We start from the raw sequence: 22,585 nt of genomic DNA, 5'->3' as shown, positions 1-22,585 counted from the left end.
CTCCTATATAGAGCTAACAGTATGTACTGTATGTGAGAATACTCCTATATAAGGGTAACAGTACATACTGTATGTGAAAATACACCTATATAGGGGTAACAGTATATACTGTATGTGAGAATACTCCTATATAGGGGTAACAATACATACTGTATGTGAGAATACTCCTATATAGGGGTAACAGTATATACTGTATGTGAGAATACTCCTATATAGGGGTAACAGTACATACTGTATGTGAGAATACTCCTATATAGGGGTAACAGTACGTACTGTATGTGAGAATACTCCTATACAGGGGTAACAGTACGTACTGTATGTGAGAATACTCCTATATAGGGGTAACAGTACATTCTGTATGTGAGAATACTCCTACATAGGGCTAACAGTACATACTGTATGTGAGAATACTCCTATATAGGGGTAACAGTACGTACTGTATGTGAGAATACTCCTATATAGGGGTAACAGTATATACTGTATGTGAGAATACTCCTACATAGGGCTAACAGTACATACTGTATGTGAGAATACTCCTATATAGGGGTAACAGTACGTACTGTATGTGAGAATACTCCTATATAGGGGTAACAGTATATACTGTATGTGAGAATACTCCTATATAGGGATAACAGTATGTACTGTATGTGAGAATACTCCTATATAGGGATAACAGTACATACCATATGTGAGAATACTCCTATTTAGGGGTAACAGTACATACTGTATGTGAGAATACTCCTATATAGGGGTAACAGTATATACTGTATGTGAGAATACTCCTATATAGGCGTAACAGTATATACTGTATGTGAATACTCCTATATCGGGGTAACATTATATACTGTATGTGAGAATACTCCTGTATAGAGCTAACAGTACATACCGTATGTGAGAATACTCCTATATAGAGCTAACAGTACATACTGTATGTGAGAATACTCCTATATAGAGCTGACAGTACATACTGTATGTGAGAATACTCCTATATAGAGCTAACAGTATGTACTGTATGTGAGAATACTCCAATATAGGGGTAACAGTACATTCTGTATGTGAGAATACTCCTACATAGGGCTAACAGTACATACTGTATGTGAGAATACTCCTATATAGGGGTAAAAGTACATACTGTATGTGAGAATACTCCTATATAGGGGTAACAGTATATACTGTATGTGAGAATACTCCTACATAGGGCTAACAGTACATACTGTATGTGAGAATACTCCTATATAGGGGTAACAGTATATACTGTATGTGAGAATACTCCTATATAGAGCTAATAGTACATACTGTGTGAGAATACTCCTATATAGGGGTAACAGTATATACTGTATGTGAGAATACTCCTATATAGGGCTAACAGTACATACTGTATGTGAGAATACTCCTATATAAGGGTAACAGTACATACTGTATGTGAGTACTCCTATATAGGGGTAACAGTATATACTGTATGTGAGAATACTATATAGGGCTAACAGTACATACCGTATGTGAGAATACTCCTATATAGGGGTAACAGTACATACTGTATGTGAGAATACTCCTATATAGGGGTAACAGTATATACTGTATGTGAGAATACTCCTATATAGAGCTAACAGTATGTACTGTATGTGAGAATACTCCTATATAGGGGTAACAGTACATACCGTATGTGAAAATACTCCTATATAGGGGTAACAGTATATACTCTATGTGAGAATACTCCTATATAGGGATAACAGTACATACTGTATGTGAGAATACTCCTATATAGGGGTAACAGTACGTACTGTATGTGAGAATACTCCTATACAGGGGTAACAGTACGTACTGTATGTGAGAATACTCCTATATAGGGGTAACAGTACATTCTGTGTGTGAGAATACTCCTACATAGGGCTAACAGTACATACTGTATGTGAGAATACTCCTATATAGGGGTAACAGCACGTACTGTATGTGAGAATACTCCTATATAGGGGTAACAGTATATACTGTATGTGAGAATACTCCTACATAGGGCTAACAGTACATACTGTATGTGAGAATACTCCTATATAGGGGTAACAGTACGTACTGTATGTGAGAATACTCCTATATAGGGGTAACAGTATATACTGTATGTGAGAATACTCCTATATAGGGATAACAGTATGTACTGTATGTGAGAATACTCCTATATAGGGGTAACAGTATATACTGTATGTGAGAATACTCCTATATAGGGATAACAGTACATACCGTATGTGAGAATACTCCTATATAGGGGTAACAGTATATACTGTATGTGAGAATACTCCTATATAGGGATAACAGTACATACCATATGTGAGAATACTCCTATTTAGGGGTAACAGTACATACTGTATGTGAGAATACTCCTATATAGGGGTAACAGTATATACTGTATGTGAGAATACTCCTATATAGGCGTAACAGTATATACTGTATGTGAGAATACTCCTATATAGGGATAACAGTACATACCATATGTGAGAATACTCCTATTTAGGGGTAACAGTACATACTGTATGTGAGAATACTCCTATATCGGGGTAACAGTACATACTGTATGTGAGAATACTCCTGTATAGAGCTAACAGTACATACCGTATGTGAGAATACTCCTATATAGAGCTAACAGTACATACTGTATGTGAGAATACTCCTATATAGAGCTGACAGTACATACTGTATGTGAGAATACTCCTATATAGAGCTAACAGTATGTACTGTATGTGAGAATACTCCAATATAGGGGTAACAGTACATTCTGTATGTGAGAATACTCCTACATAGGGCTAACAGTACATACTGTATGTGAGAATACTCCTATATAGGGGTAAAAGTACGTACTGTATGTGAGAATACTCCTATATAGGGGTAACAGTATATACTGTATGTGAGAATACTCCTACATAGGGCTAACAGTACATACTGTATGTGAGAATACTCCTATATAGGGGTAACAGTACGTACTGTATGTGAGAATACTCCTATATAGGGGTAACAGTATATACTGTATGTGAGAATACTCCTATATAGGGATAACAGTATGTACTGTATGTGAGAATACTCCTATATAGGGGTAACAGTATATACTGTATGTGAATACTCATATAGGGATAACAGTACATACTGTATGTGAGAATACTCCTATATAGGGGTAACAGTATATACTGCATGTGAGAATACTCCTATATAGGGATAACAGTACATACCGTATGTGAGAATACTCCTATTTAGGGGTAACAGTACATACTGTATGTGAGAATACTCCTATATAGGGGTAACAGTACATACTGTATGTGAGAATACTCCTATATAGGGGTAACAGTATATACTGTATGTGAGAATACTCCTATATAGGCGTAACAGTATATACTGTATGTGAATACTCCTATATCGGGGTAACATTATATAATGTATATGAGAATACTCCTGTATAGAGCTAACAGTACATACCGTATGTGAGAATACTCCTATATAGAGCTAACAGTACATACTGTATGTAAGAATACTCCTATATAGAGCTGACAGTACATACTGTATGTGAGAATACTCCTATATAGGTGTAACAGTGCATACTGTATGTGAGAATACTCCTATATAGGGGTAACAGTACATACTGTATGTGAGAATACTCCTATATAGGGGTAACAGTATATACTGTATGTGAGAATACTCCTATATAGGCGTAACAGTATATACTGTATGTGAATACTCCTATATCGGGGTAACATTATATACTGTATGTGAGAATACTCCTGTATAGAGCTAACAGTACATACCGTATGTGAGAATACTCCTATATAGAGCTAACAGTACATACTGTATGTGAGAATACTCCTATATAGAGCTGACAGTACATACTGTATGTGAGAATACTCCTATATAGGGGTAACAGTATGTACTGTATGTGAGAATACTCCTATATAGGGGTAACAGTATATACTGTATGTGAGAATACTCCTATATAGGGGTAACATTACATACTGTATGTGAGAATACTCCTATATAGGGGTAACAGTACATACTGTATGTGAGAATACTCCTATATAGAGCTGACAGTACATACTGTATGTGAGAATACTCCTATATAGGGGTAACAGTATGTACTGTATGTGAGAATACTCATATATAGGCGTAACATTATATACTGTATGTGAGAATACTCCTGTATAGAGCTAGCAGTACATACCGTATGTGAGAATACTCCTATATAGAGCTGACAGTACATACTGTATGTGAAAATACTCCTATATAGGGGTAACAGTACATACCGTATGTGAGAATACTCCTGTATAGGGGTAACAGTACATACTGTATGTGAGAATACTCCTATATAGGGGTAACAGTACATACTGTATGTGAGTACTCCTATATAGGGGTAACAGTACATACTTTATGTGAGAATACTCCTATATAGGGGTAACAGTACATACTGTATGTGAGAATACTCCTATATTGGGCTAACAGTACATATTGTATGTAAGAATACTCCTATATAGGGGTAACAGTTTATACTGTATGTGAGAATACTCCTATATAGGGGTAACAGTATATACTGTATGTGAGAATACTCCTATATAGGGGTAACAGTATATACTGTATGTGAGAATACTCCTATATAGGGGTAACAGTATATACTGTATGTGAGAATCCTCCTATATAGGGCTAACAGTACATACTGTATGTGAGAATACTCCTATATAGGCGTAACAGTATATACTGTATGTGAGACTAATCCTATATAGGCGTAACAGTATATACTGTATGTGAGAATACTCCTATATAGGCGTAACAGTATATACTGTATGTGAGAATCCTCCTATATAGGGCTAACAGTACATACTGTATGTGAGAATACTCCTATATAGGGGTAACAGTATATACTGTATGTGAGAATACTCCTATATAGGGGTAACAGTATATACTGTATGTGAGAATCCTCCTATATAGGGCTAACAGTATATACTGTATGTGAGAATACTCCTATATAGGGGTAACAGTATATACTGTATGTGAGAATCCTCCTATATAGGGCTAACAGTATATACTGTATGTGAGAATACTCCTATATAGGGGTAACAGTATATACTGTATGTGAGAATACTCCTATATAGGGGTAACAGTATATACTGTATGTGAGAATACTCCTATATAGGGGTAACAGTATATACTGTATGTGAGAATCCTCCTATATAGGGCTAACAGTACATACTGTATGTGAGAATACTCCTATATAGGCGTAACAGTATATACTGTATGTGAGAATACTCCTATATAGGCGTAACAGTATATACTGTATGTGAGAATACTCCTATATAGGCGTAACAGTATATACTGTATGTGAGAATACTCCTATATAGGGGTAACAGTACATACTGTATGTGACAATACTCCTATATAGAGCTAGCAATAGCAGTATATAAATAAGATCTTTACATATGTCACTTAAATGTACCTATAACCACGATAAAGATAGACCTCATCAGTGCAAAAGACATAAAGAGTATACAGAAGAAATTGCACCAAGGAACGAAAAGGTAGTAGAATAAAAACAATATTTATTGTACAAAATATTAGAGACTAAGGTAACGACAGACGAATGATCCAAAATGTGGCACTGCAATGGAGTAAGGCAAAAATATACAGTTGTGCTCAACAGTTTATATACCCCTGCAGAATTTGTGCTTTCTTTTCAGAGAATATGAGTGATAACACCAAAACTTTTTCTCCACTCATGGTTAGTGGTTGGGTGAAGCCATTTGTCAAACTACTGTGTTTTCTCTTTTTAAATCATAATGACAACCCTAAACATCCAAATAAGGATAAAAAGTTTTGGTGTTATCACTCATATTCTCTGAAAAAAGGCCAAGAAAGCAAAAATTCTGCCGGGGTATGTAAACGTTTGAGCACATCTGTATATACACTACAATGTGCAAGGCAACATATATAGAGGATTGACAAAACAGGGCATCAGCAAGTGGTTATAAATCCCTATTGGTAACATAGTAGTAGTATATAGAGAGATAACTACCGTATATAGCCTGGGAGCAGCGACAGGCTGATGTCCTGGTTTACATGTCAATATCAAAATATCAAACTGAGCACTCTGCCCCTTAGCCTCAGGCGTTTTAATTACAGCAGGATCCTACCCCTCCATAGAGATATAGAGGTTCACATTAGGTTCCCAGAGAGATGTAGACTGTGTAAGAGAATATTGGCATTAGGTCCTAGCAACGAGAATCGCCTTATCGTGGCTGCCAGGTACACATGAATTGGCCAGCCTTCTCAATTTTTCATATTTCTAGTGCAGTAATGCAATTAAATTTTCATATTTCATATTTGCATGCTATGACAGAGCAGAGTGCTGCATTATTTGTTTGATTGGCTGGTATACATGTCAAACTCATGAGAAAATCTGTGAGTCTTTCAGAGGATATATATGTGGGCACAAGAGTAAGTTACTTTGATCGGATATTGCGGTGCACCGACCCCAACACGCGTTTCAACTGGCTTGCCTTCTTCTGTATATATAAATTTTTGCCTTGTTCCATTGCAGTGTCACATTTTTAATCATTCATCTGTCATCACCCTAGTCTCAATACTTTGTACAATTTTAATTTATTGACTCAATAGATATTATTTTTATTCTCCTACAGTTTGGTTCCTTGGTGCAATTTTGTCTATATGCTCTTCTCATCTGAGATCAGCATCATGTAGGAAAAGAGAAGCTGAATGCAACGATGTACCACTTAGTTTAATTTGTGCAGCTGTTCTCATACAATCAAAGTTTTTAGATTTAGCAATGCAGCAGAGCTGAGAAAGCTAACCCTGCCCACACCACAACTAACCCTGCCCACACAGAGATTGAGGTGCTTATCACTGGAGCAGGGCTCACAGGACCAGCTGCTCACAGAAATGATAAGCAAGCTACTGGTTCTAAAACGATTATTGTAAGCAAACAAAACAGCAGAGCTTGATAAGAGAGGCATCGCTGAAATCTGTGTTTTAACCCCTACCTCATGCTGTTTTCAGATTACATAGCAAAAACCTGCTGACAGATTCCCTTTAAAGTGAGGCTGAATCAGGAAAAAGATCAGAGGATGCATATTTGTATATGAAGACTAATGTGATTGTCTTAGTAGCTACCTGCAGTTACCACTAGTGGGAGCTCACTGTATATAGGTTTATACATGTTCCAGTAAATCTATCGCTAGTTTTGTAAATCCACATGCATTTAGCTCCTCTAGTGGTGGCTGTAGAATGTCAAACTTACATAATTTATAATAGAAAACATTACTTAATTGTGCAGATATGTATTTTTAATAAATAAGCATCCAATGGTAATTTTAAAGGATCTTTCAAGAAAGAAAGATAAAAGATCTTTACATAGTTCGTTAGACAACCCCTTACCGACATATGATATACTGATACGTCATATGCTGCCATTGATTTTGATGCCGGCTCAGAAACCGAGTCTGCATCAGTACTGGCAGATGATGGCTGTGTTATTCAGCCATCATCTGCCTCTAACTTTCACATATACAGAGGAGCTCTGTTTGTGGATGTTTGCTTGTTAAATGCTGCTGTCAATCTGTGAGTGGTATTTACAGCGCTTTTACTATGGGGCGTATTGTTCTAATCAGCCATTGTTGCCCCCCAAATATGATCGCGGGGCACCGAGGAGTTGCTATGACAGCGAGGGGTCTACTGAAGACCCCCTCGTGCCTTGCATGATGGTACTCCTGTGAATGCCAGTTTCCAGGACGTACCCTGACAGCACCATGGAGGACGTCCTCCTCCTCCTTAGGGTATGTGCACACGCTGCGGATTCCGCTGCGTTTCCGCAGCGGTTTTGGCCGCTGCGGACCCGCAGCAGTTTTAGCTGCGGTGTACAGTACCATTCAAATGAATGGTAAAAAAAACCGCTGTGTAGACGTTGCGGAAAAATCCGCGCGGATTTGCTGCGGTTTTGAAACCGCAGAAAGAAGTGACATGTCAATTCTTTCTGCAGAATCCGCAGCGGGTTCCTATCTCCACCATTGTGGAGATGGTGAATCCGCAGGACCAAACCGCAGGCAAAACCGCAGATAATCCGCAGGTCTTTTGACCTGCGGTTTTTGCAAAATCCGTGCGGATTAATCCGCAGCGGATTCCGCAGCGTCTGCACACCCTAACAGGGACAGGAAAAGCTCACGAGAGGTTAAAAGGTTCCGTCCCACCCCATTTCCCTCAGTGTTTGTCCTGTCCCTGCATGGAGGAATTGCTACAGTGCTTACTGGGGGGCCCAGGGGGATCGGGCGGCCAGTCCAATCCTTCCCCCTGTCAAGACGCCCAGGCTCGAAACTCTCCGGTGGGGAGTCCCTCTGCCCCAAAGGCCAGGAGCAGGACGACGCTCCTGGAGGTAGCCGCTCCTCCCGGTGGGAGGCTCTCGGCTCCAGTCATGGCCGCCATGATGGCGAAGGCCGGTCCCCCGCAGGCAGATGGCCGGGCGGGCGCTGGCATCAGGAAGAGGGGGTCTAGCGCCCGGGTAGGCGGAAGTGGCCGGAGCGATTCCCGGCCTATCGCGGTAGGACGCGCGTCACTTCCGGTGACACGTCACACGCCGGGTTTGAATCTCGGTACGCATTCCAGGAGCTCAGCGTCTCTCTGGAAGCGCGGACAACAGGAGGAATGGATACCGAACCGGCTAATGGAGGGGTAAGTACGCCTGGTGCAGATCACCCTCCCCACACCATCCTCCGCAGCCCAGGACAAGGGACCTGACTACCCTATCCTTTAATCATAGGATAAGGGAACCCCAGCAGCCCCCCCGACAGTGGCTAAGGACCCGGCCAAGGCCGCATCTAAGTCGGTCAGATGCCCAATATGCAGGGTAAAGCTGCCAGACACCAATACAAAAACCCTCTGTGGACCCTGCACGTCTAGGGTCATAAGAGATGAGCAGCCGTCCCTCCTATCCGAGATGAGATCCTTGATATGGGAGGAAGTCCAGGCCTCTAGAGTCAGCCTCGCACAGCGGCAGCCCCCCAGTCCAGGGCCAAGCCGAAAGCGTCCGAGGTGGGAGGCAGAGCTAGTATCTGAACCAAGCTCCGATGAAGGGTCAGACTTCCGGGACTCGGATCCAGAGGAGGAAGGAGAGATCCCGGCGGACAGGCAGGATCGAGGCAGGAAATACCTGTTCAGACTAGAGGACATGGACGAGTTGGTCCAGGTGGTGAGGAACACCATGCAGATTGAGGAAGTTCCTAAGCCGCAATCTAGACAGGACCTGATGTTTGGAGGACTCGTGTCTCGGACGCAGACAGTGTTCCCTGTAAGTGAACACATCAAGACAATGGTCCTCGAGGAGTGGAAGGAGGCGGAACGCCGACTTGTACTATCCCGTGACTTTAAAAGTCGACTGCCTTTCGATCCTGAGGAAACACGATCATGGGAGGAGGTTCCGAAGATCGATGTTCCTGTAGCCAAGGTCACCAAGAAGACCGCCATCCCGTTCGAGGACTCATCAAGTCTCCGAGACCCGATGGACAGGAAGGCGGACGTTCTATTAAAAAGGACATGGGAGACTTCGGCGGTCCTCATCAGGGCTAACATAGCAGCCACCTCGGTGGCTAGGTCTATGTTTTTGTGGATGGGGCAGTTGGAGGAACACCTCACCAACAAGACACCTAGGTCTGAGATCCTAGCATCCCTTCCCCTCATGAAGTCGGCCACGGCATTCCTATCAGATACGTTGGCCGAATCAGTAAGATTTGCAGCCAGAAACAGCTCTCTTTCTAACGCGGCCCGAAGAGCAGTCTGGCTTAAATCTTGATCAGGAGATAACGCTTCTAAAGCGAAGCTCTGCTCCATTCCCTTCTTGGGCCTAAGGGTATTCGGACCAGGCCTAGATAATATTTTAGAGCTCGTGTCCGACAAAAATAAAGGTTTCCCGGAAGAAAAACCTAAGCCCCAGCCCTTACGGAGAGGCCCCTTCTATAGGAGACAGACCGACTCTTGGACCCAAGCCAGATCCAATAGAGGCTCATATAGAAGCTCCCACAGCCAGGGTGGGAGAAGCAAAGGCTCCCTTTTTGTGTCAACCTCCAGGTCTAGGAGGCAATGACGCCATAATTATCGGGCAAAGACTTCGCCACTTTGCGGTAAATTGGGCCCGAGTCACCCACAACCAGTGGGTCCTAAAAACCATCGCGGAGCACTAAAGTATAGAACTTTACTCCCCTCCCCCGACAGGTACATTGCCTCCACCATTGTCGCGGCGGACTCCGCCATGTGGTCAAACATACAGGACGTGATCAGGTCAGAGGTTATAGTACCGGTTCCTCTGACAGAAAGGGGAAAGGGACACTACTCCTCCCTGTTCTCCATTGCAAAACCATCCAGCGAGACCCGGACTATTATAAATCTAAAACCTCTAAATGCCTGGGTCAGGTACAAGAGGTTCTGGATGGAATCGATTCGGTCCGCAATACAGCTAATAGGGACGCTGTCATGTGCACCCTCGACCTGAAGAGTGCGTACTATCAGGTCCCTATCCATCCCTCATCCCAAAATCTATTAAGATTTGCAGTCATATTACCAACCCGGACCTGCCACTTCCAGTTCCAATGCCTTCCATTCGGGCTGGCTTCGGCCCCCCAAATCTTCGCAAAACTGGTAGCAGAGGTAGTGGCCTTCCTGAGAAGTCAGGTTATCGTCATCATACCATACTTAGACGACTTCCTCCTGGTGGCAGGATCCGAAGAAGCGCTCATTCGAGACAGGGACCGGGCAACTACACTAATGGAGTTCCTTGGCTGGGTGATCAACTGGCAGAAGTCAGACCTCATACCAGAGTGCAGGAAGGTCTTCCTCTGAGTTCTCTTAGACTCACAAGACAGGATATCCCTGTTACCAAAGGACAAGCAGAAGACTATTCAAGACAGAGTCGGAGACCTCTTGAAGCACCGCTCCTCCATAAGAGGGGCAATGGAGGTTCTGGGCTTAATGACGGCTTGCTGTTGTGAACTCATTTTCTGGTTTACCTCAGGCTTCTGGTGAGGGTGGTGGAGCTGGCTGTGTTGACAGAGGAGTCATGAGTTCTCCATCCGGGCTCCCTCTAGTGGTGACAGGTAATGAAGCTGATCTAAACGGCAGAGACCTGCCACCTGAAGAGGAGGACTGTGAGTGGACATCAGGAGTCTCTGACTGGATTTAAGTCAGCCGACTCCCTAATTTTGTGCTGGTGATTTTTTCCTGCCCTGAGGTTCTGGTTTCCAGTTCTGTTCCTGCCTTCTCAAGCTAAGTGTGCTCTGCTATATTTTCACATGAGATTTGGTCTGGTTTACTCAGTTTTTGTGGTCAGCCAGCCCCTGCTTGGGCTGTGCTGAATTTCCATTCTTATGTCTCTGTTTATGCCAGTTTGCTTTTTGTCCCTGATCAGATTGGTCTCTTTTTGCTCTGTCTTCAGAATATACCAGAGTGCTGATATAGGGAATTGAAGTCTAGCGACTTCAGGGTTTTTGTTATCAGAAAGTGTTGGCCTTTTTTTGGCAGGGTGTTGTGTGTGATTGCAGACAGCATCTTTCCTTTCCTGTCCCTTCTAGTTAGTGTGGGCCCTATCGTTTGCTCAGCCTATTTTTCTATCTGTGTTTGTGTTTTCATCTTGTCTCACCGACAATACCTTTTGGGGGCTGTCTATTGCTTTGGGGTCTGCTCTGGGGCAGTTTAAAGAATCAAAGAATCGTAGAGTTGGAAGGGACCTCCTGGGCCATCTGGTCCAACCCCCTGCTCAAAGCAGGATTCGCTAAATCATCCCAGTGAGATGTCTGTCCAGCCTCTGTTTGAAGACTTCCATTGAAGGAGAACTCACCACTTCTTGTGGCAGCTGGTTCCACTCATTGATCACTCTAACTGTCAAAAAGTTTTTTCTAATATCTAATCTGTGTCTCCTCCCATTCAGTTTCATCCCATTGCTCTGCGGCGGAACCGACCGATCCTGAAGAATCGACATGTTCGGGTATTATCCGACAACATAACAGCAGTGTCATTCCTGAAGCACCAGGGAGGCCCCAGGCACTGACCGCTCCAGACTCTAGCATGGAGAATATTCACCTGGGCAGAGAGAACAGTCCTCTCAGTAACAGCAGTCCACATAGAGGGTTCCAGAATGTGGTAGCAGACTACCTAAGCAGACAACAGGTTTGCCCGACAGAGTGGGAACTGAACAAAGAGATTTTTCATCAACTGTGTCAGCGTTGGCGGACCCCCAGTATAGACCTGTTTGCAAATTGAATAAACTCAAAGGTCTCCAGATTTTACTCCCTGAACCCGGCAGACCACCCGAAGGGCGTAGACGCCCTTAGCCAGGCCTGGGAAGAACCCCTCTCTTACGCATTCCCACCACTAGCGCTCATACCGGCGGTACACAGGAAGATCCGCGAAGACCGCGCAAAAGTGATAATGGTGGTTCCATACTGGCCAAAGAGAAGCTGGTTTCCCCTACTAGGAGCTATGGCAGTGGAAAGCCCGGTCGAGCTACCTCTGAAGAAAGATGTCATCCACCAGGGCCCGATCCACTACCCAAATCCAGCAAGGCTTCACCTCTCGGCTTGAATCCTGAAAGGGACGATCTGAAGGCAAAGGGCATATCAGATCAGGTCATATCTACCCTACAGGCCAGCAGGAAACCGATTACGTTCGCAATATACCGGAAGATTTGGAAGAGATTCTGTCTGGACGGTGGCAGGTCCGATCTCGTGGCGGGTACCGCTGACCTCCCTAGTATCTTAAACTTTCTACAGTCAGGGTTTAATAAAGGTCTTAGGCCCAGCACTTTAAAAGTCCAGATTTCGGCCTTAAGCTCCCACTTCGATTATCCGTTAGCTTCTCATCCCTGGGTAGTAAGATTCATAAAGGCCATGCAACGTCTTCGCCCCACGATTAGGCAGCCTTGGGACCTTGGTCTGGTACTTAGGTTCCTATGTAGGGATCCCTATGTCACCAATGAAGAGATGACTATCTCAACTCTCACTCGCAGAACGGCCTTACTGGTAGCCATTACCACGGCCAAGAGAATAGGGGAAATCCAGGCTCTGTCCACCAGAGACCCATATCTCCTCACCAGTTGTGAGTTCTCCTTCCAGACTCCCTCTGGTGGTAACAGGAGGTAGAGAGGCTGATTTGATCAGTGGAGATCTGCCACCTGAGAATGAGGATGACGATTGGATCTCAGGAGTCTCAGATTGGATTTAAGACAGCCGACGCCCTATTCAGTTGCTGGTGATTCCTTCTGGCTTGTCAGCTCTTGGTTTTCAGCTCTGTTCCAGTCATCTAAAGCTAAGTTTTTCTGCTAATGTTCACACTTGATTTTTTTGGTCTATTCAGTTTTTTGGTGTGGTCAGCCAACCCCTGCTGGGGGCTGTGCTGAATTTCCACTCTTATTTATCAGTATTTTGCCAATTGGCTTTTTGTCCCTTACTAGTTCGGTCTTTTGTTGCTCTGTCTCAGAATATTTCAGAGTGCTGATATAGTGGGAGAAGTCTAGTGACTTCAGGGTTAATTTTGCTATCAGAAGTGTTGGACATGATTTTTGTAGGGTTTTTTGCAGGTTGCAGACAGTGTCTCTCCTTTCCTTTCCTGTCTAGTTAGCTTGGGCCCCATCATTTGCTCAGCCTATTTTTCTGCCTGTGTTTGTGCCTTCATCTTGTTTCACAGTCAATACATGTGTGGGGGGCTGTCTATTCCTTTGGGGTCTGCTCTGGGGCAGTTAGTTTCCCTTTTCTTGCTTTAGGCTTATTTATCCCTCCGGCCGTGACGAGGCGTCTAGGAACATCGTATGCACGCTCCACGGCTACTGCTAGTTGTGTGGTAAGATCAGGGATCTGCAATTTGCATAGTTACCAACCTCTCTGGTTTTCTGTGACTTAGCTTGTTTTGCCTTTTTCTCCTCGGTGACCTATTCATAACAGATAGTGTTACCAACCTTCTGTGACAATCCCCCGTAATGAGAAGGAACAGCGTCTTCATTCACTGGACGTGAGACGCGCGGTTATACAGTTGTGGCCAAAAGTATTGACACCCCTGCAATTCTGTCAGATAATACTCAGTTTCTTCCTGAAAAAGATTGCAAGCACAAATTCTTTGGTATTATTATCTTCATTTAATTTGTCTTAAATGAAAAAACACAAAAGAGAATGAAGCAAAAAGCAAAACATTGATCATTTCACACAAAACTCCAAAAATGGGCCAGACAAAAGTATTGGCACCCTCAGCCTAATACTTGGTTGCACAACCTTTAGCCAAAATAACTGCGACCAATCGCTTCCGGTAACCATCAATGAGTTTCTTACAATGCTCTGCTGGAATTTTAGACCATTCTTCTTTGGAAAACTGCTCCAGGTCCCTGATATTTGAAGGGTGCCTTCTCCAAACTGCCATTTTTAGATCTCTCCACAGGTGTTCTATGGGATTCAGGTCTGGACTCATTGCTGGCCACCTTAGAAGTCTCCAGTGCTTTCTCTCAAACCATTTTCTAGTGCTTTTTGAAGTGTGCTTTGGGTCATTGTCCTGCTGGAAGACCCATGACCTCTGAGGGAGACCCAGCTTTCTCACACTCTGCCCTACATTATGCTGCAAAAGTTGTTGGTAGTCTTCAGACTTCATAATGCCACGCACACGGTCAAGCAGTCCAGTGCCAGAGGCAGCAAAGCAACCCCAAAACATCAGGGAACCTCCGCCATGTTAGACTGTAGGGACCGTGTTCTTTTCTTTGAATGCCTCTTTTTTTCTCCTGTAAACTCTATGTTGATGCCTTTGCCCAAAAAGCTCTGCTTTTGTCTCATCTGACCAGAGAACATTCGTCGAAAATGCTTTAGGCTTTTTCAGGTAAGTTTTGGCAAACTCCAGCCTGGCTTTTTTATGTCTTGGGGTAAGAAGTGGGGTCTTCCTGGGTCTCCTACCATACAGTCCCTTTTCATTCAGATGCCGACGGATAGTACGGGTTGACACTGTTGTACCCTCGGACTGCAGGGCAGATTGAACTTGTTTGGATGTTAGTCGAGGTTCTTTATCCAACATCCGCACAATCTTGCGTTGAAATCTCTTGTCAATTTTTCTTTTCCGTCCACATCTAGGGAGGTTAGCCACAGTGTCATGGGCTTTAAACTTCTTGATGACACTGCGCACGGTAGACACAGGAACATTCAGGTCTTTGGAGATGGACTTGTAGCCTTGAGATTGCTCATGCATCCTCACAAGTTGGTGTCTCAAGTCCTCAGACAGTTCTTTGGTCTTCTTTCTTTTCTCCATGCTCAATGTGGTACACACAAGGACACAGGACAGAGGTTGAGTCAACTTTAATCCATGTCAACTGGCTGCAAGTGTGATTTAGTTATTGCCAACACCTGTTAGGTGCCACAGGTAAATTACAGGTGCTGTTAATTACACAAATTAGAGAAGCATCACATGATTTTTCGAACAGTGCCAATACTTTTGTCCACCCTCTTTTTTATGTTTGGTGTGGAATTATATCCAATTTGGCTTTAGGACAATTCTTTTTGTGCTTTTTCATTTAAGACAAATTAAATGAAGATAATAATACCAAAGAATTTGTGTTTGCAATCATTTTCAGGAAGAAACTGAGTATTATCTGACAGAATTGCAGGGGTGTCAATACTTTTGGCCACATCTGTAGACTATTTAGAGGCCACCAACAGTTGGCGTATTGAACCAAATCTATTCGTCCTTTTTGGGGGTAAAAATAGGGGGAAAAAAGCCTCTAAGGCAACCATCGCAAGATGGATTACGTCAGTAATCTCAGAGCCTACCAAGCTGAAGGCGCTAACCCGCCAGATAAGTTAAAGGCCCACTCTACAAGGGCAGTATCGGCCTCATGGGCCAAACGGGCGGGCGCCTAGGTTGATCAAATCTGTAGAGCAACAACCTGGGCCAGACTTAATACATCCTGCAAGCACTATAAGCTTGAAGTGCTAGCTGGTCAGCAGACCGCATTTGGGAGAAAGGTTCTTCAGGCGGTAATCCCACCCTAAGGAGGTGCTTTGGTACTTTCCATTGTGCTGTCAGGTGGATGTCCTGGAAAATAGGTATTAGACCTACCGGTAATGATGTTTCCAGGAGTCCATTCTGACAGCACGGGTAGTTCCCTCCCTGTTATGTTATGTCATATGCTGTAATATGATTGTATCATTAAAATTTTACATGCATTATCCACGCTGTGGTACTTGTTAAATCACTGAGGGAAATGGGGTGGGACGGAACCTTTTAACCTCTTGTGTGCTTTTCCTGTCCCTGTTAGGAGGAGGAGGAGGACGTCCTCCATGGTGCTGTCAGGATGGACTCCATCATTACCGGTAAGTCTAATACCTATTTTTTGGCTTATGTGCTTAGGAGACCAAGATTTTTGCTATATACAGCAATAACTGTGGTAATGCAGTTATGAGGGCCGCCAAAATCTCCCATATCCTTTTTAATAGAACGTCCGCCTTCCTGTCCATCGGGTCTCGGAGACTTGATGAGTCCTCGAACGGGATGGCGGTCTTCTTGGTGACCTTGGCTACAGGAACGTCGATCTTCGGAACCTCCTCCCATGATCGTGTTTCTTCAGGATCGAAAGGCAATCAACTTTTAAAGTCACGGGATAGTACAAGTCAGCGTTCCGCCTCCTTCAACTCCTCGAGGACCATTGTCTTGATCTGTTCACTTACAGGGAACATTGTCTGCGTCCGAGACACAAGTCCTCCAAACATCAGGTCCTGTCTAGATTGCAGCTTAGGAACTTCCTCAATCTGCATGGGGTTCCTCACCGCCTGGACCAACTCGTCCGTGTCCTCTAGTCTGAACAGGTATTTCCTGCCTCGATCCTGCCTGTCCGCCAGGATCTCTCCTTCCTCCTCTGGATCCGAGTCCCTTCATCGGAGCTTGGTTCGGATACTAGCTCTGCCTCCCACCTCGGACGCTTTCGGCTTGGCCCTGGACTGGGGGGCTGCCGCTATGCGAGGCTGACTCTAGAGGCCTGGACTTCCTCCCGTATCAAAGATCTCATCTCGGATAGGAGGGACGACTGCTCATCTCTTATGACCCTAGACGAGCAGGGTCCACAGAGGGTTTTTGTATAGGTGTCTGGCAGCTTTACCCTGCATATTGGGTATCTGACCGACTTAGATGCGGCCTTGGCCGGGTCCTTAGCCAGTGTCGGGGGGGCTGCTGGGGTTCCCTTATCCTATGATTAAAGGATAGGGTAGTCAGGTCCCTTGTCCTGGGCTGCGGAGGTTGGTGTGAGGAAGGTTGATCTGGGGTGGGATGGAACCTTTTAACCTCTCGTGTGCTTTTCCTGTCCCTGTAAGGAGGAGGAGGACGTCCTCCATGGTGCTGCCAGGATGGAATCCTGTAAACATCATTACCGGTAGGTCTAATACCTATTTTTTGGCTTATGTGCTTAGGAAACCAAGATTTTTGCTATATACAGCAATAACTGTGGTAATGCACAAGGTATAAGCCGATCACAGGTTCAAGGCCCCTAAGGGGACTAACATCTACAGTAAAAAGTTTTAAAAGTATGAAAGCAATAAAAAAAATCTTAAAGTTCAAATCAGCGCTTTAAAAAATAGTGGCTTCACATATGCCAGAACTGTCTCTACTACAATTCCGTGCATGCACCATAAATCAGTATATTAGCACATGGGCAGATCAGGGAGCAGACCATCTCCAGGAGAAACACTCTTCTGCGCCTTCCCTGATTGATGCATGTGCAAGAATTTTGTGAAGCCAGCACTGTCAAAAAATGAAAAGTTTGCAGCGATAATGTGAGAATATGTGTAAGGGAAAGTGCAACAGGCAGAGCGGCACCACCCACGGTGCACTGAACACCTCATTAATATATTAAATATTACTATAATGGACTATTTCTGCAGAAAGAACCAAGAGGAAAGGTTGGATATTTCTTAGGACCATGTCCCCTAGAAGGTGCTGGGCTTACATTGTGCAGTGAGTAGTGCTGACTGACCCCCTTTAGGTTACTTTCCTTTACCTCTTACCTTTGTAACTGTTACCTTGTTTTTTAGGTGTGTGTTTGGGGATGCAGTTGGCTGTAGTGGAATTTGCAAGACATTGTTTGAACTGGAAAGGTGAGTATTTATAGAATTTGATGGGGTGAAATGCAGTGAATATAACTCTGATTTCACATATCTGAAAGTCATGGTCTGAAGATAGACCATGTCTGGATTGTGGCCGGACTCTTGACTCAAACTCATCAGCCTCATATGAATATGTGGGACTGATGAGTTTTGGGTAAGGTGGTGAGTGGTCCATATTCTGATCAGGAATGATGGTTGTATAAAACCGGCCTAATTCTAAGGCCTCATTCAGACGTCCAATTTTTTTCACTTATGAGAAAATAGACTTGTATTGTATTGTATTTTAATCCAACCCTCGGCTCAAAATTGTACATTTCTCCAATATTTTCTGTGGACCACTCGATTGAGGGAAAAAAACGAACATGTGACTGGTCCCATAGACTATCATGGGTACGAGCGCATTTGTAAATCTGCTCCCTGGCTTAATATTTGTATCACAATAAATTAATTCTTTATGCAAGTTATTCCACTTGAGTGTGCGGTGAACATTAATCCTATTGACACGGGGCCTTTGGTCCGTTACACCAGCACCTCAGAAATTCACACAGTGTGCACGCTAATCCGTTTATCTGTTAAGGACATATCTGCACGGTAGGGACGCATGCAAGGAGTGCAGGGCATTGAACTGGCCCCATAACCCTTACAAACCCTAAAAACGTGATTTTCTGTTAGTTTTATGAAGCATTTTTTTCAACAGTCAGTGTTAGGAGAAAGGAAGAATTAACAAAAATATATAGAGAGATTTCAACTGAAGAGAATGTGTTCATTTTAAAGTGGTTCTTCACTCACGTTACAGACTTGTAAGATATTATCTCAAAGAGCCATGATTGTGTCCATATCAGGCTGTATCCATGTCTTCTTTATCAGACAGGCTTATTAATTACCGTATATACTTGTGTATAAGCCAAGTTTTTCAGCACTTTTTTTGTGCTGAAACCGCCCCCCTCGGATTAGATTTGAATGAGGTGTCCAGAACATGGAGGTGGAGGGGCAGTGGCGGAGCAGCGGGTCGCAGAAGGTAGGAGCCGGCTGCTGCTGCTAACTCCTGTGCTCTCTGCTAAAGAGAAATGAATATTCACTGCACTGGCAATGAATATTCATTTCTCTGTAATAGCGCGCACAGTGTCAGCCGCAGCAGCTAGCTACTGCAGCTGCCGGCAGGTCACGTGTGCCACTACTTAAGAGAGGTGAATAATAATTTCTCTTATGCCTGTTTCACACTTCCGTTTTTGACCATCAGTCAAAATCCGCAAGTTTTTTAAAAAAACGGATCCGCCATTTTTTTTGCGGATCCGTTTTTTCCCCATTGAGTTGCATTACTGGCGGATCTTGACGGATGGCCATCCGTTGGATCCGTTTTTTTGCGGATCCGCCAAATTTTTTTCGCCCGCCGACATGCTTGGACGGACCTTGCAACGTCTTTTTTTGCTGCTTGATCCGCATTTTACAGTGCGCATGTCCGGAGGAAGGAAGTCAGCCGGAAATTTAACCCTGAAATCCTTTCTGACGGACGGAAAAAATTCTCTCTCTCTCTCTCCCTCTATCTCCCTCTCTCTCCCTCTCCTTCCCGGACTGCGGTTCCTTTAAAATTCTGCATTCAACGGATCCTTAAAAAAAAACGGTCCGGTAGCATCCGTTTGCATCAGTTACAAACGGATCCTCTTTCCGCCGTTTTGGCGGATTTTAACTGACAAGAAAAAACGGATATGTGAAAGAGGCCTTAAGCAGCGGCACACGTGACCACCCTGCGGCTGACACTGCACACTACTTATTACCCACTGCCCTCCACGCACATAGTCTGGTGTGGGAAGTGGTGAGTATTCCGGCAGCTGTGCTCTGCTTGTGAGCAGCGCATGACGTCCCTGCCATACACTGCTTACAAGCAAAGCAGTTGCTGACACCGGAACAAGACACTGTGAGGAAGTGCAGGAAGATAAGTGTAATGGTTTATTTTTTTAATGTTTTTTGATGAGGGCCAATCATACCAGGATAAGAATGGGGTTATGCATACATGGATAGGGATGGAGCCTTGTATACAAGGATAGGGATGAAGCCATGCATTCAAGGATAAGGATGAGGAGCCATGCATACACGGATAGGGATGAGGAGCCATGTATACAAGGACAGGGATGAGGAGCCATGCAGACAAGGATAGGGATGAGGAGCCATGCATACAAGGACAGGGATGAGGAGCCATGCAGACAAGGATAGGGATGAGGAGCCATGCATACAAGGACAGGGATGAGGAGCCATGCAGACAAGGATAGGGATGAGGAGCCATGCATACCAGGATAGGGATGAGGAGCCATGCAGAAAAGGATAGGGATGGAGCCTTGTATACAAGGATAGGGATGGAGCCATGCATACAAGGATAAGGATGAGGAGCCATGCATACAAGGATAGGGATGGAGTCATGCATACAAGGATAGGGATGAGGAGCCATGCATACAAGGATAGGGATGGAGCCATGCATACAAGGATAGGGATGGAGCCATGCATACAAGGATAAGGATGAGGAGCCATGCATACGAGGATAAGGATGGGACCATGCATACAAGGATAGAGATGGAGCCATGCATACAAGGATAGGGATGGGGGCTACATACCAGGGTAGGGATGAGGAGCCTTGCATACAAGGATAGAGGTGAGGATCCGTGCATACAAGGATAGGGATGAGGAGCCATGCATGCAAGGCTAGGGATGAGGAGCCATGCATACAAGGATAGGGATGAGGGCACAATTCATACCTGGCTTATACTCGAGTCAATAAGGTTTCCCAGTTTTTTTAGGTAAAATTAGGTGCCTTGGCTTATACTCGAGTATATATGGTAGATTGTAAAAATTTATTGTAGTGTGTCCTATATCTAGGGGCATTTATCTTTATAACTGCTCCTGTCCCGCTGTCATATCCAGACTACAGAATATTTGATCAGTCTTCCTACGAAACAAAATTCAGATAAGTTAAATGTCAAATCAAATCGAAGAGGACGTCCATCACATGTACCGGAGCAGGTTTTCTGTTTCTGCCTAATAAAACCCTACTCAGAAGCCAATAAAAGGGACGAGTGAAATGTCACTTACCTTGTTAGCACAGTGTCGAAATGAGGCTCACGGTGTCGTCTCTGCATCTTGAAAAATGTAAAAGCATTAGCATTACTTTCTATCTGCAAATTGTCTCTTCAGAGAGGAGGAGGACTTATGTTTGTTAAAGGTTTAATGTGTACCTATTTATTTTTATATATATATTTTTTTCCAAGCTTACATGTCTTGCAGATTGGTGGGAATTCTCATTCAAAAAATGCTCTAAAGTGTGCTGCTCAGCACTGAGGCGCATTGATGTTTTTTTTCTCATGAATAAAGTTTATTTTAATCAATAGATCTTGGAATAATAATAATTTCCACAATTGGATGTATTAAAAAAATGTTCCTGTGCTGAGATAATCTTATAAATGTGTCCCTGCTGTGTATTGTGTAATGGCTGTGTCTGACAGTACAGGAACATCACCTGATCATACCACAGCTCCTGGGCAGGGGAGGGAGCAAAAGGGAGGATACAGGCAGGACAGTATGGGATCACAGCTGATCCTTTCTGTGAGGTAAAACATATTTAAAAATAGGTAGTAAAATGTTTTACCTCACTGAAAGAATCATTTGCAATCCCATGCTGTCCTGTCTGTGTACTTCCTTTTGCTTCCTACCTCGACCCAGAGCTATGATGTGTTCTGATCACGTTTGTATATTTCTAAGATTATCTCAGCACGGGAACATTTTTTTAACACAATTGATGAAGTTATTATTATTATTATTATTATTATTATTACAGTCATGGCCAAAAGTATTGACACCCCTGCAATTCTGTCAGATAATATTCAGTTTCTTCCTGAAAATGATTGCAAACACAAATTCTTTGGTATTATTATCTTCATTTAATTTGTCTTAAATGAAAAAACACAAAAGAGAATGAAGCAAAAAGCAAAACATTGATCATTTCACACAAAACTCCAAAAATGGGCCGGACAAAAGTATTGGCACCCTCAGCCTAATACTTGGTTGCACAACCTTTAGCCAAAATAACTGCGACCAACCGCTTCCGGTAACCATCAATGAGTTTCTTACAATGCTCTGCTGGAATTTTAGACCATTCTTCTTTGGCAAACTACTCCTGGTCCCTGATATTTGAAGGGTGCCTTCTCCAAACTGCCATTTTTAGATCTCTCCACAGGTGTTCTATGGGATTCAGGTCTGGACTCATTGCTGGCCACCTTAGAAGTCTCCAGTGCTTTCTCTCAAACCATTTTATAGTGCTTTTTGAAGTGTGTTTTGGGTTATTGTCCTGCTGGAAGACCCATGACCTCTGAGGTAGACCCAGCTTTCTCACACTGGGCCCTAAATTATGCTGCAAAATTTGTTGGTAGTGTTCTGACTTCATAATGCCATGCACACGGTCAAGC

The 22,585-nt window shown here is 43.6% G+C and overlaps 1 protein-coding gene across 4 annotated transcripts in view; it reads left to right on the top strand.

Annotated features, from left to right (window-relative positions):
* CTPS2 (CTP synthase 2) overlaps positions 1-22,585 on the top strand; it is a 249,215-nt gene that overhangs the window by 117,187 nt on the left and 109,443 nt on the right. For all 4 annotated transcript variants that reach the window (XM_073565279.1, XM_073565278.1, XM_073565276.1 and 1 more), the window contains one exon: positions 18,063-18,125. In XM_073565279.1, coding sequence (XP_073421380.1) covers positions 18,063-18,125 — 63 coding nt within the window. The remainder of the gene's footprint in view (positions 1-18,062; positions 18,126-22,585) is intronic.

Source organism: Dendrobates tinctorius, unplaced genomic scaffold (genome assembly GCF_039654945.1).
Source record: "Dendrobates tinctorius isolate UK_male_01 unplaced genomic scaffold, ASM3965494v1 ptg000016l, whole genome shotgun sequence".
Lineage (NCBI taxonomy): Eukaryota > Metazoa > Chordata > Amphibia > Anura > Dendrobatidae > Dendrobates > Dendrobates tinctorius.
This window is presented reverse-complemented; position numbering and strand designations above follow the sequence as displayed.